Source organism: Elephantulus edwardii, unplaced genomic scaffold, assembly GCF_000299155.1.
Source record: "Elephantulus edwardii isolate Elephantulus edwardi_28Jun2011 unplaced genomic scaffold, EleEdw1.0 scaffold00072, whole genome shotgun sequence".
NCBI classification, from domain to species: domain Eukaryota; kingdom Metazoa; phylum Chordata; class Mammalia; order Macroscelidea; family Macroscelididae; genus Elephantulus; species Elephantulus edwardii.
In genome coordinates, this window is record NW_006399822.1 from 13151429 (window position 1) to 13169129 (window position 17701).

A 17701-nucleotide genomic window follows, 5' to 3' on the forward strand; every position below is an offset into this window, starting at 1 on the left:
TTCCCAAGTTTGAACCATTCAGTGTTGCCCTGCTCTGTTCTGATGACTGTCTCTTGATACTTTGGAGTAAATCTAACCAGAAGTACAAAGTATCTATTCAAAGAAAATTATAAAATATTACTATAAGGAAAAAAAAAAAAGACCTGGAGAAGTGGAAGAATATCCCTTGCTTTTGGATAGGACGACTAAATGTAGTGAAAATGACAATACTACCAAAAGGCTATTTACACATTCAATGCAATCCCAATACAAATACCAATCCCATTCTTCAACGAGATATAATAGGCAATCTCCAGTTTCATTTGGAATGGACAGAGATCCAGAATAAGCAAAGCTTATAAACAAGGTAGGAGGCTTTTGATTTCAAATCCTACTACACTGCCATGGTGGTCAAGACAGCATGGTACTGGTACAATGACAGACACAGAGGTCAATGGAATAAAATTGAGAACCTGGAGATCAGCCCATCTATCTATGGTCAACTGATTTTTGACAAGGAGATGAAATCAGTCAAGTGGGGAAACGACAGCCTTTTTAACAAATAGTGTTGGCAAAATTGGAAAAGTATCTGCAAAAGACTCAAGCAAGACCCACACCTCACTCCATACACAAAAACCAACTCAAGGTGGATCATGGACCTAGGACTAAAACGAAGGACTTTGGGGCAGGGATTGTATAACAAGAATTTTTCTTTTTCTTTTAAAAGAGAAGAGTGAACCATGGGGAGGTTGGGCAGGGAGAAAAGTGCAACAACGAATGAATGGAAATCCAAAGTCTCTGTAAACTTTCATTAAAATAAATAATAATAGTAATAAGCCCTAAAAAAAAATAAAGAACTTAAGAACAATTTCAAGTTGCTGTTGTTGTCTGCCATCAAGTCAGAATCAACCCATAGCTGATCCTCCACTGGATTTTCTGAGGCAGAAAACCACATAGGAGACTGCTCAATTCTTCTCCTGAAGAGCAATCAGAGGATTTCAACTGTGTGCAGCTGGGTTGTAGCACAGCTTCTTACCACTAGGCTGCCAGAACTCTCTAGAGTATATAAGATGAAGATAAGGAAAATGAAATAAAATCCAAGGGAACCAAAATTTGACCTTGAATTGATCCCACGTGAATTTAAAAACCATCTCAGGAACAGTTTTGAGACCTTGAACACTAATGAAGACCAGATGAGCTGTGGAAGGATATCAAGAATATTATCCAGGTAGAATGCAAAAGGTCATTACAAAGACAATGGAGGACGAAAAGACCAAGATGGATTTCAGAAGAGACTGAATATTGTACTAGAGCAAAGGGAAGAAATTAAGATAATCAGGAGTTGAACAGAAGATTTCAAAGGGCAGTGCAGGATGACAAAGAAAAGTATTATAACAAAATATGCAAAGCTCTGGAGTCAAACAATCAAAGGGGCCAAACTCACTCAGCGTTTCTTAAGTTCAAGAAACTTAAGAAGAAACTCAAGCCTCGAGTTGCAATACTTAAGCATGCTTTAGGAAGAATACTAAACGACCCAGAAAGCATTAAAAGAAGATGGAAGGGGTATACAGAGTCATTGTACCAAAAGAAATTTACAAAGAAGAATTTCATGAAACAACGTATGAGCAAATGCCTATAGTGGTGATGGAAGAAGTTCTAGCTGCTCTGAAAGAACTGGTAAAAAATAAGGACTGAGGAACCGATGGCATACAAGTGGACATATTTCAACAGATTCTGCCCTGATTGTGCTCACCAAATTGTGCCAAGAAATCTGGAGGACAATCACCTTGCCAACTGACTGGAAGAGATCTATATTTGTTCCCATTCCAAAGAAAGGTGACCCAACAGTCTGCAGAAATCACTTAACAGTATCATTGATATCACATGTAAGCAAGATTCTGCTGAAGATTATCCAAAAAAACAATTGAAACAGCACATCAACAGAGAACTGCCTGAAGTGCAGGCTGGGTTTAGAAGAGGTCGTGGCACTGGGGATATTACAGCTAATGTCAGGTAGATCTTGCTTGAAAGCAGCGTACTAGAGTAATGTATGTTACATTGATTATGCAAAGTCATCTGACTTTGTAGATCACAACAAACTGTGGCTGATTCTGAGAAGAATGGGAATCCCAGACACTTGATTGTACTTACGTGAAACCTATACTTGGACCATGAGGCAGTCATTAGAACAGAGCAAGGAAACACGGCACAGTTCAAAACTGAGCAAGGTGTACACCAGGGATGTGTCCTATTGCCATACCTTTTCAATCTATATGCAGAACAGATTATCTAGTAGACTGGGCTTTATGAGGAGAAATGTGGCATCAGGATTGAAGGAAGACTCATAAAAAATCTGCATTGTGCAGACGACACAGTCTTGTTTGTTGAAACTGAGGAGGACCTAAAGTGCTTGCTGCAGAAGGTCAAGGACTACAGCCTTCAATATGGATTGAAGTTTAACATCAAGAAAACAAAAATTCTCACCACTGGGCCAACTGGCAGCATCATGATAGGTGGTGAAGGGATAGAGATTGAGATTACTAACAGCTTTAGTTTTTTTGGCTCCACAATCAACACTCTTGGTACCAGCAGCCAGGAAATTAAAAGATTAATTAGGAAAGTCTGTCAGAGACTTCTCCAAAGTACTGAAGAGCAATGGTGTCACTCTAGAAACTAAGGTATGCCTGATTCAGGCCATAGTCTTTGGAATTATTTACTATGCATCAGAAAGCTGGACAATGACTAGAGAAGATAGGAGAATTGATGTCTTTGAGCTTTGATGCTCGATAAGAGTATTGAATATACCATGGACTGTAGGAGAATAAACAAGTTTGTCCTGGAGAACGTGAAACCAAGATGCTCCTCAGAGGCAGGGATCTGAGGCTTCATCTGACATACTTTGGACATGTTGCAAAGCGGGACCAGTCCTTGGAGAGGGACGTCATGCTTGGGACGGTGGAGAGACAGTGCAAGAGAGGAAGACCCTCGAGGAGATGGAGTAATTCAATGACTTAATTAATTAATTTAATGAGGGTAGCTGTGTGAGAGACAGATTGGTACAGGATAGAGCAGGGTTTAGGGCTGTTATACATATGGTCGCTATGAGTCACATGTAACTTGACAGCACATAACAATAACAATACACATATACACACATCCTGCATCAAAAGGGCAATGTTCACAATTATGGTACTAAGATAGCAGAATCTGTGCCTGAGAAGTCATTGTTTTAGGTCTGGGAGCAGTAATATTGTTCAGAGAATACCCTCATGCAGGCAGGGGGTCAGAGAAAGAGAGGATGGATTGACACAGTGACTTCAGCAACACGTTCAACAAAGAGAGACTGGCACGAATGTAACAATGGGCTCAAGTAGGTGAAGACTGTGAGGGTGACACAGGCTAGGGGCAAGGTTTGCATCTGTTGTTCAATGAGTCACTATAAGTGACCTGAAGGCATCTAGTAACAACTAGTATAAAATGTTACAGGATTTTACTTTCAGAGTAGAAGAGAAACAAACCAGAATAGCAGGTATTAAGTTTTCACAGTGAAGTTCAGAAAACAAGAAAATACACAATGTCTCTTTAATGCTCCCTTTGTGAAATTGCCGCCAGCCACATCAGCTGCTCCAATTGATTCATTGCTAAGTGCCTGAATTTTTGCTGGGTCCCACTAGTTGCTGCTGTTGTTAGGTGCTGTCAAATACAACTCACAGTAACCCCAAACAACAGACTGGAACCCGGTCCTACAACCTCATCTTCTCTGACACAGCTGAGCCCACTGCTGCTGTGAGTGTGTCAATCTCTCATTTAGGGTGATCCATTCATTTGCTAACTTACCACTTTTTCAAACATGATGTCCCTTTTCAAAGAACAGCCTCTCCCAGTATGGCGGTCTTTCATTATCTCTCCCTACTAGGCCATGCTGTGGAGGGATTATAATTGCCATGTGACCTCCTCTGGCCAATAAAATGTAAGCTTTCAGCACCACGTCACAGTTCTACTATGGACCTTCTTTTTGTCTTAATAGCACTTCTTCCTGCCTAAATTCCAGACTTAAGAGGACATAAACAAAGTTACAGCTGAACCTCGGGGGAAATGGACCTCCAGAGAGACATTATGTCTATTTTAAGCTTCTGCGATCTGGAGGTTGACTGTTAGTGCAACATTACCTAGATGACTGAGTCAACCTCCCAAATACCAGTAATTTCAAAATTCTATATATATAGATATAGGTAAGTAGACAGACACAAACACAGAGATATAGAAATAAAGGTCTATTACTAGATAGACAGATGATAAGCAGACAGAATCTGTTTTCAAGTATGATGGATTCTAAATCTGTAAAAAATCTTTCAAATCTGATTTTGTTTACCCTTTCAAGTAAGTAAAGGGATCATTATCAAATTCACTCATTCATTTACTCATCAAACATTTATTGAGATCTAATTAAATATCTGAGACTGTGTGGGCAACTGGAGACACAAAATTAATAACATCATTTCTACTCTTAAAAGAGTGTGTTTTATTTCATTATAGTTTTAACAACAGAGGGGAATTCTAAGTTTAAAAAGGCAAAGACATACAAAATCCCATTATCTTTCATATGAGCCAGGAGAATTAATTATATTCCCTGCTAGCAATCTCTCCTCCACCAATAATCTAAGTAAAATTGATAGCCAACTATCTTTATAAACCACTGGAAAGGAAAAGGTTGTACTTCTTGCCTTGGTAACAAAAAATAAAAATTAGTGGAAGTGACATGAGCCAGTACTTCTAAACAGAAGCGTATCTGAACTGAAATGTATTTAATAGACAATTCTCTTAGTCTAACACAGAAGGCCTGAGGAAATGTAGTTTCTACTTGTCTTTGCTTTTCAAAACTCAACTCAAACATTGTCTCCCTTGAGGAGGCTTCCTTGGGCTGAGTTATAAGCCTTCTCTGTGCTTCACAAAACCCTAAGCCAGTGCTTCTCAACCCCTGAGGTTTGCTCCTAAGGGGCAAATGGAAAGGTCTAGAAACTCTTTTACTATCATGGGTATATAACTGGTAGAGGCCAAATTTGCTAGTAAGCACCCTAAAGCCCCCTAATAACAAAGAATTACCTGATTTGAAAAGTCAATAGTGACAGAGCATACAACTATTTTAACATAGAACATCTTACAAATAAAAACCAAATTAGTTAACAATCACCCTAACTGGGCTAACGTTCCTAGGATAAAGCAGTCAGGATTATGGATCAAGGAGATGCCAGGCACTGCTCTCAACAATGACTCTCACAAACAATTCTGAATGGGTGTGATGTTCCCTTCCCTGCTCTGCAGATGAGGAGAGAGAGGCAGAGGCTGCCTGAAGCCAGAACAATCCAGCCCAGAACTCACACACTTAACCGCTACTCCATTTTCCTGCCAGGATATTGCTACAGGACAAGCACAATTCAGCCTTTTCATGAGGGTCTGTTTTCTTTCTTCTTTTGAACATCTTGTGCTAACTTTTCAATTATCTAAGCCTAGGTGAAGGGTTCACTTCAGTACTACAGACACTGTAGAAGGGATGGCTCCTTGAGCTAAGGGATGCCTTGCATTTAGTGGGATGGTTAGCAGCATCTCTGGTGTATTCAGTGGATGTGAGGAGCATTTTCCATTCTTGAATTTCTAATCTCTGTTGTGGCGGTAATTAATGTTTCTAGACATTGTCAAATGTTCTTGGGGCGGAGGTGGGAAAATGACCCCTAACTGAGACTCTATGGCCTAGAAACATGGTTACAGCATTTATCTATGAACAGAAAAAGACATTTTAAAATATTATATTTGAGAAGAGAAATAAAACTAAGAAAGAAAATATAATTTACCTTTTCAGCTAATTCTTCTGCTGTCATCTCTGGATCATATGGAATGGGATCACCTAAATAGGTCCGTAACTTCACTGGAAAACCTCCATACATTGGAGCAAATGGATAGCGAAATTTTTCATAAAGCCATCTAAATAACCCTGTTTTAAACAAAATCACCTTTGTTGGTTATCTATTTCAAGCATGCAATTGTAAATTTTCAAATTAATTATGTAAGTCTTATAAGGAAGAGGCAGAGTATCACTTTATCAAAATTTATGCAAAATTTCAAAAAGATTAGCTTTAAAATTAGGAAAACTTCAACAAGGCAAAGTACTCATTATCATTGCAAAATAAAGGGTAAGACTCACAACATAAAGACAAAAGCTGATGATTCTAGAAATCTCACAAATAAGTGAGTTAAAGGATTTTAAAAAACCCAACAAAGCAATGTTAAATGTTGTGAACTAGAGATGATTCATAGCAACCCTATGAAAAACTGATCTAAACCCTGTCCTATCTGTGCCATGCTCAATCTCTGAAACATTCAAGCCCACTGACATGGTTATTATGTCAACCGACCTGGTTGAAGGTCTTTCTCTCCCCCGCCACCCCTCCATGTCCCTAAGCACGATGTCTCTCTCCAAGGAATAACGTCTTGTCACAACATGTCCAAGGCATTTTGCTGATGATGAAGCCTCACCATCCTTGCCTCCAAGGAGAACTTTGGCTGCACCTTCACCAAGACCACAATTCAAAAATATCTTTTCTGTCATTCTTATGCATTGTCCAGCTCTCAGGCACATAGCAAGTGACTGAAAAGATAATGGCCTGAATCAGATGCCCCTTAGTCCTCAAACTGACATCATTACTCCTCAATAGTTTGGAGAGGTCCCTGATTACAGACTTTCTTAGTGCAATATGTTTCCTGATCTCCTGACTGCTGGTACCAAGTGTACTGATTGTGGATCCAAGTAAGATGAAATTGTTGACAGTCTCAATTCTTTTTCCATTCATTGTGATGTTGACTACCGGTCCAGTAGGCAAGGATTTTTGTTTTCTTGGTGTTGAGATGCAATCCATATTGAAGGCCATTGTAAGCATTTAACTTTCTGCAGCAAGTGCTTCAAGTCCTCCTTACTTTCAGCAAGCAAAGTTGTGTCATCTGTATAACAATGGTTATTGGTGAGTCCTCATTTAGTGCTGATGCCATATTTTTCTTCAGAGTACAGCTTCTTGTAAAATTTGCTCAGCATACAGATTACATAGGTATAGAGAAAGGATACAATCCCGATGCACACCTTTGCTAATTTTAAACCATGCAGTGTCTTGGTCTAGGAATAGGTTTCACACAAGGACAATTAAGTGTTCCCTTGCTTCTCAAAGTTGGCCATAATTTTTTATGATCCATACATGTTTCTGGTATTCATGCTTTCAGCCGGGATCCTTTGGACATCAGCAATGTTCAGCTCTTTCACTTAAAAATGTGGGGTTTTTTTTATTGTTTTGGCTTATCGATGCTCCAATGCAATCTTTAGAGTCTCTTCTGACATCCATTTCGGTTTTTTCTTTCTTCTCCATTTTTGTTATGACTTTTTACTTTCTTCATGATGATATCCTTGATATCCCAGAACTCATCTGGTCTTTGATTACTTTTGTTCAATATCTCAAACCTATCTTTAAGATGATCTTGAAATTCACACAGAATTGATTCAAGATCATATCTTGGTTCCTGCGGACTTGAGTCCTGTGGACTAAGTTCTTACCAACAAAACGGATGACAAGATGGATAGGTAATGCATGCCTGTTTTAATATTATAATTTATCATCAACATACATGCTATAAACATTCTTTTGTAAATGTCAAATATTTTACACATGTATATTTCCAATCTAACCTGTGAGATGGAGACAGACATGCACACTTGTTTTTAAAGCATTTTTAAATATCAAGATGACAGAATTTTTTTTATTGAGATTTTAATGAAAGTTTATAGAGAACTTGGATTTCCATTCATTGTTGCACACTTTTCTCCCTCCCACCCACCCCCATTTTGCTTTTCTCCTTGAAAAAAAAAATTCTTTCATCAAGTCCACTTTCTTTGCAGCTCTTACTTTGGACGGTTGTCATGCAAATAATACCTAGTCATATATTGCTTTTAAGCAGTTCTTTCCCTCATCTGTGTCATTGCAGAGTACATTATTTATCCTCTCTTTTCTTAGTTTTCCTGAACCCCAACGTCAGTCCTGTTTTATAACAGTAGCATTATGCAGTATTTGTCCGATTGTGACTGAGATATTTCACTCAGCATAATGTCCTCCAGGGTCATCCATTTTGTGTAATATTTCATGAGTTCCCTGTTTTTCAGTGCTGCATGGTATTCCATTGTGTGAATACACCACAGCTTCTCTGTCGATTCGTTTGTTGATGGACACTTGGATTGTTTCCATCTCTTTACTATTATGAACAAAGCAGCAATAAACATGGATGTGCATATACCTGTTTGGGTGGCAGTTCTGGTTTCTTTAAGGTGTATTCTCAGAAGTGAAACTTCTGGGTCAAATTATATTTCTATTTCCAACTCTTTTTTAAATTTCCAACTTTTTGAGAAAGCACCATACTGTTTTCCATAGTGGTTGTACCATTTTACACTTCCACCAACGGTGAATAAGGGCTCTAGTTTCTCCACTACCTCACCAGCATTTGTTCTTTGCTGCCCTGTTGAATTTTGCTATTGTTCCTGGGGTGAGACAATGTCTCACAGTTGTTTTGATTTGCATCTCTCTTAGAGCTAGGGATTTTGAGCATTTCTTCATGTGTTTGTCATCTGAATGTCTTCTGTGGTGAAGTGGCTGTTCATACTCTGTGCCAATTTTGCAACTGGGTTGTTCACCTTTATCTTGTTATGGTGCTCAAGTATTTTCTAAATTCCAGATAGAAGTCCCTTATCTGACATGTCATTACCAAATATTCTTTCCCAGTCTGTGGCTTTCCTTTCTGCCCTGTCGAAGTTTTTTGATGAGCAAAGGGATTCGATTCATTGTAGGCCAACAATTTCTTCCACAAATGTAGTCCAATCTGATTCCTATGCAGCCCATCATGTGAGACTCATGTGTTAAGTCATCATTTGTGTCTTTTAAAAAAGGTACTTGGAATGAATAAATCATTGTAAATACAAAATTGATTCTTTTTCCAGCCTCATATCTATCACCAAGCCCATATTTTCCAACTCCTATTCCTTCTTGGAAGTAGGGGTGGCATCTAATACCTAAACAACATGCCTCTAGAAACTCTATGAACTTTGATAAATGACAATATAGAAAGGTTTCAGGCCTTTTGTTCATAGAGTTGCTATTGAGTCGTGCTCAACTAGATGGCAATCAACAACAGCAACAATATTTCTTCTTCACTGTTTCCCACTTTTACATTCCAGTCATCAATTATCATTAATGCATCTTGACTGCATGTTCAGTCAGTTTCAGACTGCAAGATTTGGTTATTCTCAATTTCTTTCTCTTTGGCTCCAGATATAGGATTGTATATTTGAATAATCATCATGTTAATAGATCTTTCTTGTATGAATATGGATATTATCCTATCACTCACCACATTTTATTTCAAGATAGAACTGGAAATTGACTTTTTTACTATGAATGCAACACCATTCTTCCTGTCTTTCATTTCCTACATAATATACCATATGATTATCTGATTCAAAGTGGCAAAAGGTGGTTCATCTCATCTCACTAATGCCTAGTATGTTGATATTCGTGCATCCCATTACATTTTTAACAATTTCCAGTTAATTTCCTCCAGCTAGATTCTGGAGGGTAAAGTGATTTTACTTACTTGAAAGATGGTTGTAAACTGTTTGGGAGTTTCTCACTGTGTTAACAATCAAGTGTAAACTAAGTGGCTGTTTCTTATTTCACTGGCAATGCTCTGTGAGTTACAAGCCTCTTGTTTAAGCAAACAGGATTGAGGGGACAAGCTTTTGTATTTAAAAGTCAGTTGGGCCTGAGGCAATTATGGTTAAGGAGAACATTGTTCTAAGTGGTACAGCACTTGTCTGTCAGTTTGCTATACTGCAATAACTTGGGGTTGCTGTGAGACTGAGATCTGCACCACTGGTGTGTAAAATGCCATTTCAGTTACTCATGGTTGATAGGTTTTGGGAGAGCTCCTTGACTAAGACGGACTAGAAAGCAGGATGGCCTTCTACTTCCTAAAAATGGCCTCTGAAAACCCTATGAACACTAATAAGAGAGGACCATTATAGTAGTGTAGTAGTAGAGCACAGATTGGAAGTCAGTTGAAATGAGGAAAAACAACAAACATCATTTAATAATTGGAACAAGGAATGTACATAGCTTGGATGTTGAAAAACTGGAAATTGTTAAAAATGAAATGGAACACAAGAATATTGACATACTAGGCATTAGTGAGATGAGATGGAGAATATAATTAATCCACTGTAATATACAAACCAAAAGATATTAAAACAAATGGAAAGTGCCATAACAGAAACCAAAAAACAACAGAAACTTGTAAGGAAAAAGCACCTCTGTTATTTTCTGATATCTGGATTCAAAGTTTATTGTTTCATATCTATACACACACACACAATATCCAGCAAGAAATATCAAGAAGAGAAAATTGTATAACAAATCAAATGACATCTTCTCAGATTGTTAATCTCAGTTCCCTATCACACAGTCATACTGTTAAAAACTGTAAATGGTGTATACTGCACTGAAACAGATGAGGGACTGAATAATTTAAAAGCGATGTAAGATAGGGTATTATGGTTATCACAAGAGTCCACAATTAAGATTGCATAGTGGAATGTACTTGGGGCGGTGGGAGGGGTGTGGGGGGATTGTGTACCAGGGAGGGAGTCTTTCTTTTACTTTTGAAAGAGAGGAGCGAACTGGGGGGCCGGAGGAGAGGGCTGGGCGGGTAGAGAAGTGCAGCAATGAATGAATGGAAATCGAAATTCTCTGTAAATGCTCACTAAAATCATTAAAAAAAACACACACACAAAACTGTAATCTCTACAGTGCTGGTTCAAAAGACAGTCTAATAATATGTAAATTTATACTAAACTTAAACATGAGTTAACACAATATATTAGATAATTTGCTCTAACATTTTAACAGCCTCTACATAGAAAAATAACACTGTATGCACTACATGTATTCATTACTCTTAACAAATTTTAAAGTCTCAGAACCACCAGTAGTTAGAATTAGCTATCACTTAGACCTTCTACAAAACAAAAACCATTTCAATATCTTATCCACTTTATGAAGCAGTAATTTAAAAGGGTTACTGACAGAATTCAAAAGCTCAAATATTTTAAAATGAGTGTTACACTTTATATAATATACTTAAATGAGAAAAAAACCCACATAAATCAGAACTTACTTGTTCCTCCAAGTGATCGAAATCCTTCTCGAATATTTTGTGTAAACATCGGAATGATGGGCTATCAAGAAAAGGAGAATATGAAATCAATATTAACACATTAACCCATTTAATGTCTCTAGTGCATCATTAACACAAATTTTTGAGGGTGTGTTTGCTTGTTACAAAGTAACATCTTTTACAATAGTACTTGACCAGAACAAATTCAACTTGAGCATCTGTAAAAATATATAGTGGAAATACTACCCTCTAGTGGTAACATCAGGTATTCCATTTAGCAACTTGCCCAACCGACACTCTACGTAACTCCTGGAATTCAAACTTAAAGATACAGTATTCATTCATTTCATTAAATAAAAAAAAATGTGGTAAAATAAATTGGTTTCAATGAGCTATGTGACAGTATTCACTGAAGTGAAAGTTAAAATGCAGCACATAAGAGATTGTAAGGGGAAAGTTACAGACATGAATACAGCCTGAGTTTGAGCAAGATGCTATTATAACAGACTTAGTACATCCATTTTGGTGGGTATATTACATGTAAAATGCTTGACATCAATGAAAAGTAAATATAATACTCAATGCAACAAAAGGGAAAAGCATACACATTAAAGAATTCTTCACACAATTAATTTTAGAAGATTTGAGCTCATAAATTATTTTAATTTTTTCATGAGTACCAATAATTTTTTTTAATTTTTGTATATTCTTGTGTGTGTGTGTGCCATCAAATCAGATCTAGCTGGTACAGGAAGAAATTGTCCCTCCTCCAGCAGAGCATCTAGTGGATTCGAACCATGCACCTCTGGGATTGCAGTACAACTTCTTGTCATTTGGCCATCAAAGCTCCCTAGAGTACCAATAATTTTTAAAATGGAGACCTAAACTAAAAGTGATAAAATAATGGAAAAAGTTCTATATAAGGAGGCTGTACGACTGCTAATATTGAGGTAAGTAAAACATTTTAAAATCTGGCATGGGGCATTTTGAGTCAGAAGATCATCTATTACTCTGGAGATGAAAAGATGAGGAAAAATGGGGTTGCCTTCATAGTAAAAAAAGTAATTTCTAGATCCAATTTGAAGTACAACATCGTGAGTGATAGGATTATATCCATACGCTTACAAGGAAGTCCAGTGAATACCACTATCATTCAGATATATGCAAAACCAACCAGAGCCAAAAAAGAAGAAATAGATGATTTCTACCAACTTTTACAGTCGGAGATAGATCGAACATGCAATCAAGATGCATTGATAATAATGGGAGACTGGAATGTAAAAGTTGGGAACAGAGAAGAAGAATCAGTAGTTGGAAAACATGGGCTTGGTGACAGAAATGAAGCTGGAGATAGAATGATTGAATTTTGTACAATCAATGCAAATTCATTGCAAATACATTTTATAAGAAACATAAATGCAGGTTATACACATGGATTTCGCCTGTTGGTATGTATAGAAATCAGATCGATTACATCTGTGGAAAAAACACTGGAGAAGCTCAATATCAGCTGTGAAAACTAGGCCAGGAGGTGATTGTGGAACAGACCACCAACTATTCATATGCAAGTGCAAGGTGAAACTGAGGAAAATTAAACCGAATCCACAGGAGCCCAAATAGGACTTTGATTTCATCCCACCTGAATTTCAGAATCACCTCAGGAACAGATTTGAGGCCTTGAACACTAATGAGCGAAGACCAGATGAGTTGTGGGAGGATGTCAAATGTATCGTCCAGGAAGAGTACAAACGGTCATTACAAAGACAGAAGAGGAAGAAAACACCAAAATGGATGTCAGAAGAAACTCTGAAGATTGCACTGGAGTGTAGAGAAGCCAAAGCACAAGGAAGAATTCAAGATACTAAAGAGTTGAACAGAAGATTCCAAAAGGCAGCTCGGAATGACAAACCAAAATATTACAATGAAATGTGCTAGGAGCTGGAATCAGAAAATCAAAAGGGACGAACTTGTTCAGCATTTCTTAAGCTCAAGGAACTGAACAACAAATTCAAACCTCGAATTGCTATAATCAAGGATGCTTTAGGCAGAATATTAAATTATCCAGGAAGTATTAAAAGAAGATGGAAGGAATATACTGAGTCATTGTATTGAAATGAATTGGCAGATACAGAAGAATTTAATGGAATAACATATAAGCAAGAGCCTATGGTGATGAAGGAAGAAGTTCAAGCTGCTTTGAAGGAAATAGCAAAACATAAGGCCCCAGGAATAGATGGTATACCAATTGACATATTTCAGCTAACAGATGCTGCCCTGGATGTGCTCACCAAGTTGTGCCAAGAAATCTGGAGAAGAACCACTTGGTCAACTGACTGGAAGAGTTCTATATTTGTTCCCATTCCAAAGAAGGGTGACCCAACTGAGTGTGGAAACTACAGAACAGTATCATTAATTTCACATGCAAGCAAGATTCTACTGAAGATTATCCAAAAACTATTAGAACAGTACAGCAGCAGAGAATTGCCAGAAGTCCAGGCTGGGTTTAGAAGGGGTGGTGGTACTAGGGATACTGTTGCTGATGTTAGATGGATCTTAGCTGAAAGCAGGGAATACCAGAAGAATGTCTATCTGTGTTTCATTGATTATGCAAAAGCGTTTGACTGTGTGGATCATAACAAACTGTGGCTGACTCTGAGAAGTACGGGAATCCCAGAACATTTAATTGTGCTAATGCGAAACCTATACTTGGACCAAGAGGCAGTAGTCAGAACAGAGCAGAGTAACAATGCATAGTTCAAAATTGGGAAGGGTGTACGCCAGGGATGTGTCCTGCCTCCATACCTTTTCAACCTGTACACAGAGCAGATTATCCGGAAGGCTGGGCTCTATGAGGAGAATTGTGGCATCAGGATTGGTGGAAGATCTATTAACAATCTGCATTATGCACATGACACAATCCTGCTTGCTGAAACTGAGGAGGACCTCATGCACTTGCTGCAAAGGGTCAAGGACTGCAGCCTTCAGTATGGACTGAGGCTCAGTGTCAAGAAGACAAAGATTCTCACCACTGGACCAATTGGTAGCATCAGGATGGATGGCGAAGAGATTGAGATTGTTCATAGCTTCAGTTTGCTCGGCTCCACGGTCAACACTCTTGGCACCAGCAGTCAGGAAATTAAAAAAACGTATTGCGATGGGAAAGTCTGCTGTTAGGGACCTCTCTAAAGTACTCAAGAGCATCGGTGTCTCTCTGGAGACTAAGGTGTGCCTGATACAGGCCATGGTCTTTGCAATCACTTGTTATACATCAGAGAGTTGGACAATGACTAGGGAGGATAGAAGGAGAATTGATGCCTTTGAGTTGCGGTGCTGGAGAAGAGTATTGAATGTACCATGGACTGCCAAGAAAATAAACAGATTTGTCCTGGAGAGGATTAAACAACTCTTTGGAAGCAAGGATTCTGGGGCTTCGTCTGACATACTTTGGGCATGTTGCAAGGAGGGACAGGTCCTTGGAGAGGGACATCATGCTTGGGAGGGTGGAGGGATGGCGCAAGAGGGAAAGACTGTCTATGAGATGGACTGATTCAGTGACTGGGGTAATCGGGATCGGTGTGTCAGAGGCAGTGCGACTGGCACAGGATAGAGCAGGGTTTAGGTCTGTTGTACATAGGGTCACTATGAGTCGCAAACGACTCAACAGCACTTAACAACAAACAACATACAGATTAACAGAATTGTTTTCTAACAAATAAATGTATGTATGCAGGGCTATGTTGCTCACTATTTACAAACAGCATATGCCCAATACAAAACAATCTTCCTTACTAAAAATTCAAAGTATCCAAATAAACTGATATTCAAAAGTTGTATCTATTCAGTTTCAGAAACAGTATAATACAGTAGGCTGAACAGACTACAGCTTTCTTCATAAAATATATTACCTCACATACAATTAAATAGTAAGCTTATTTATTATATTGCATGTCTCCTTATCAGAATGGAAGAATCTTACCCCTCTGCTTTCCATAATATCCCAGCACCTAAAACAGTGTCTGAAGTTGAACAGGGGTTTAAAAAAAAAGATGGATAAATTAATGGTTGTTGTATATTCCATGGAGTCAGAGCCCATGGTCATAGCTGACCCCATGGCAAGTTTTCAGAGGCAATTAACTGCATAGGAGGAGACTGCCCATCCTTCTCCTGCAGAGCAGCTGGTAGCCTTGAACCACAAGCTGCAGTACAGCTTCTTGCCAGTAGGCCACCAGAGCTCCCTAAATTAATGTTAGAATAAGTAAACAGCAGAGATTATGCTTCTAAAAATTTATTATGTCTTCTCTAAATATAAAGATCTGACATAGGCAGACAAAGATCTGACAGGAACGCAGAAAGCCAATTAGGAAGAGGAGAGATGTGAGGTAAGGAAAAGCAGCATGTTCCTTAGAGGCAAGGAAGAGAAAATTTCACCTCACACCCGTTGGGCATGTTATCAAGACATGATGCTAGGAAAAAAAGAGGACCAGCAAAAGAAAAGCGCTTCAATGAGATGGATTACACTGACTATAGAAGAGGACGGCGGAGGACAGGACAAAGTTCAGACCTGCTGTTCGCTAGGAATCATAAAAACAACAATTAACAAAGCTAACACATAAGATAAAGGATATTTCTGTAAAAAAATCAGATTATGATCTAAGAAACTACCACTAGTTTTGCAAAAGAAAATGATGGCCAAAATCACTATAAGATTTAAAAAACTGGTTTTGACAGCTATAAAATGTCTTTCAAGTTGAGAACTGAAAGAGTCCAAGGAGGTATAGAAAGTTTTCAATTCATATGTATATCTCTGTTTCCTCAAACAGTACAGTTGGACGTCTGCTGACTGGCATGACTTGAAAAGTTTGTTATCAAGTTTCTCTGTAAAGACTGCCCAAGTTACACATCGTCCTTTAAATAGTCAGGTTTCTGGAGCATAGTCATTTCTGGGATCAAATGAATAAGAGAACACTGGCCCTAACAACTAGAGTGGTTCAGCTGGATTGGGCACACAGTCTTCAAATCTGCACTCAAGGTTGCAGCCTTGAAGTCACAAATTGATCCTGCAGCTCTGTTTCTCTTTCCTTGGCTTTGACATCCTTTCTACACAAGATGAATTATGCAAGTACTTGGGACCAAGCCTGTGTCTCTATATATATTTGCATGTATACATGCCATTCTAGAGATAGAAAAAGGAAGAGACTGAGAGACTGACAAGAACGCATTTTTAAAATTGTTCTTGGGAATCAGTTTATAAGTCTTGAAGTCTTAATACTGTCACTAAGTAATGGGAACCCAAGAAGAAAGCAGCATAAACAGATCGTCATTCTGACTTCCCTACAAATACAACAAGAATTACAATGCCATGCACAGTAGCAGGGTTTGAGGAACTGAATCAGGGAGTGGAGGAAGGCAGTGGAGAATTACAGCTACACTCGGAGCCAGCATCCGACAGGGAGGGTGGAGAGTGCCACAGGGTCCATCTCCTGAGAGCTCTGAGAACCTCTCCCCCACCCAGAACGTGCCATCTGCAAGCCCACTATGAACTGCTACAGAAAGAAGGCCCCGTGGTGGAGGCTCCTCCGAGAGTCTGTCTGCATCTGTCTGCACAATCAGCTCTAACCTTGACACCAACAGTATACACCTGCCACACCATGCAGTCAGCACTAGGGCTGTAGATGGGCTGCTATGTGTAACCAAGCAAGAGTCAGCTGCAGGCTGCACTCACAGAGTTTGGACAGCAGCAGGGGCACCTGCCTTAGGGATCTGACCATAGAATGACAACTCTTCTCCAACCCAGTAAATGCTGTCTATTGTAGCAAACAGCTACAGAAGGTCCCCACAGGTGAGTCCGTGCCCACAGCCAGCACTGTTGGCCCCCAAATACCCCACAGCTCAGCTCTCCTTGGAGATAAGTTTAGATCTGGGTGTTCCCCCTTATACACAGTGCTAAGGTCTGTGAACTGGGGTGACTGAGTGTGTGAGGAAGCTGCCATCATGGGGAGACGCTAAATGCACAATCAACATGTGGCGGAGTAGGCTCTGACTGCAAAAAACACATACCTCACTGGGAGCTTTTCAGAGCCTGGTCACACACACTCTGGTCACTGTCAACCCTGGGCTGACACTTCCAAAGATGGTGCTTCTCTTTCTTACCTACTAATGCTGGTAGGAGAGAGCTCTGGTAGCTCAGTGGTAAGGAGCTACATAGCTAACTCAGTGTAGTACGCAGTTTGAATCCACCAGCTGGTCTATGGGAGAAAAAGGACCAATCTCCTCCTGTGTTATTTACTGCCTCCAAAAACCTGCTGGAGAGTCAGCTATGGGTTGCTTCTAACTTGACAATATATGATAACTATGAAAAGTCAAAGCAAGGATCACACACAGAAAGAAATATTCTGTGATGTTCCCAGGGACAGAAGAGAAGGGAAATGGAAGAAGAATCAACTATTAGATAGTAAAAAAAATAAAA

General features: G+C 39.0%; 1 protein-coding gene across 1 annotated transcript in view; it reads right to left on the reverse strand.

Moving 5' to 3' along the window:
- The window catches only part of TMEM68 (transmembrane protein 68), an 87329-nt gene that overhangs the window by 11629 nt on the left and 57999 nt on the right, over nt 1–17701 (reverse strand). The window contains exons 4-5 of the mRNA XM_006888840.1: nt 11236–11296; nt 5829–5968 (exon numbers count right to left, since the gene is read on the reverse strand). Of these exons, the coding sequence (XP_006888902.1) occupies nt 5829–5968; nt 11236–11296 (201 nt within the window). The remainder of the gene's footprint in view (nt 1–5828; nt 5969–11235; nt 11297–17701) is intronic.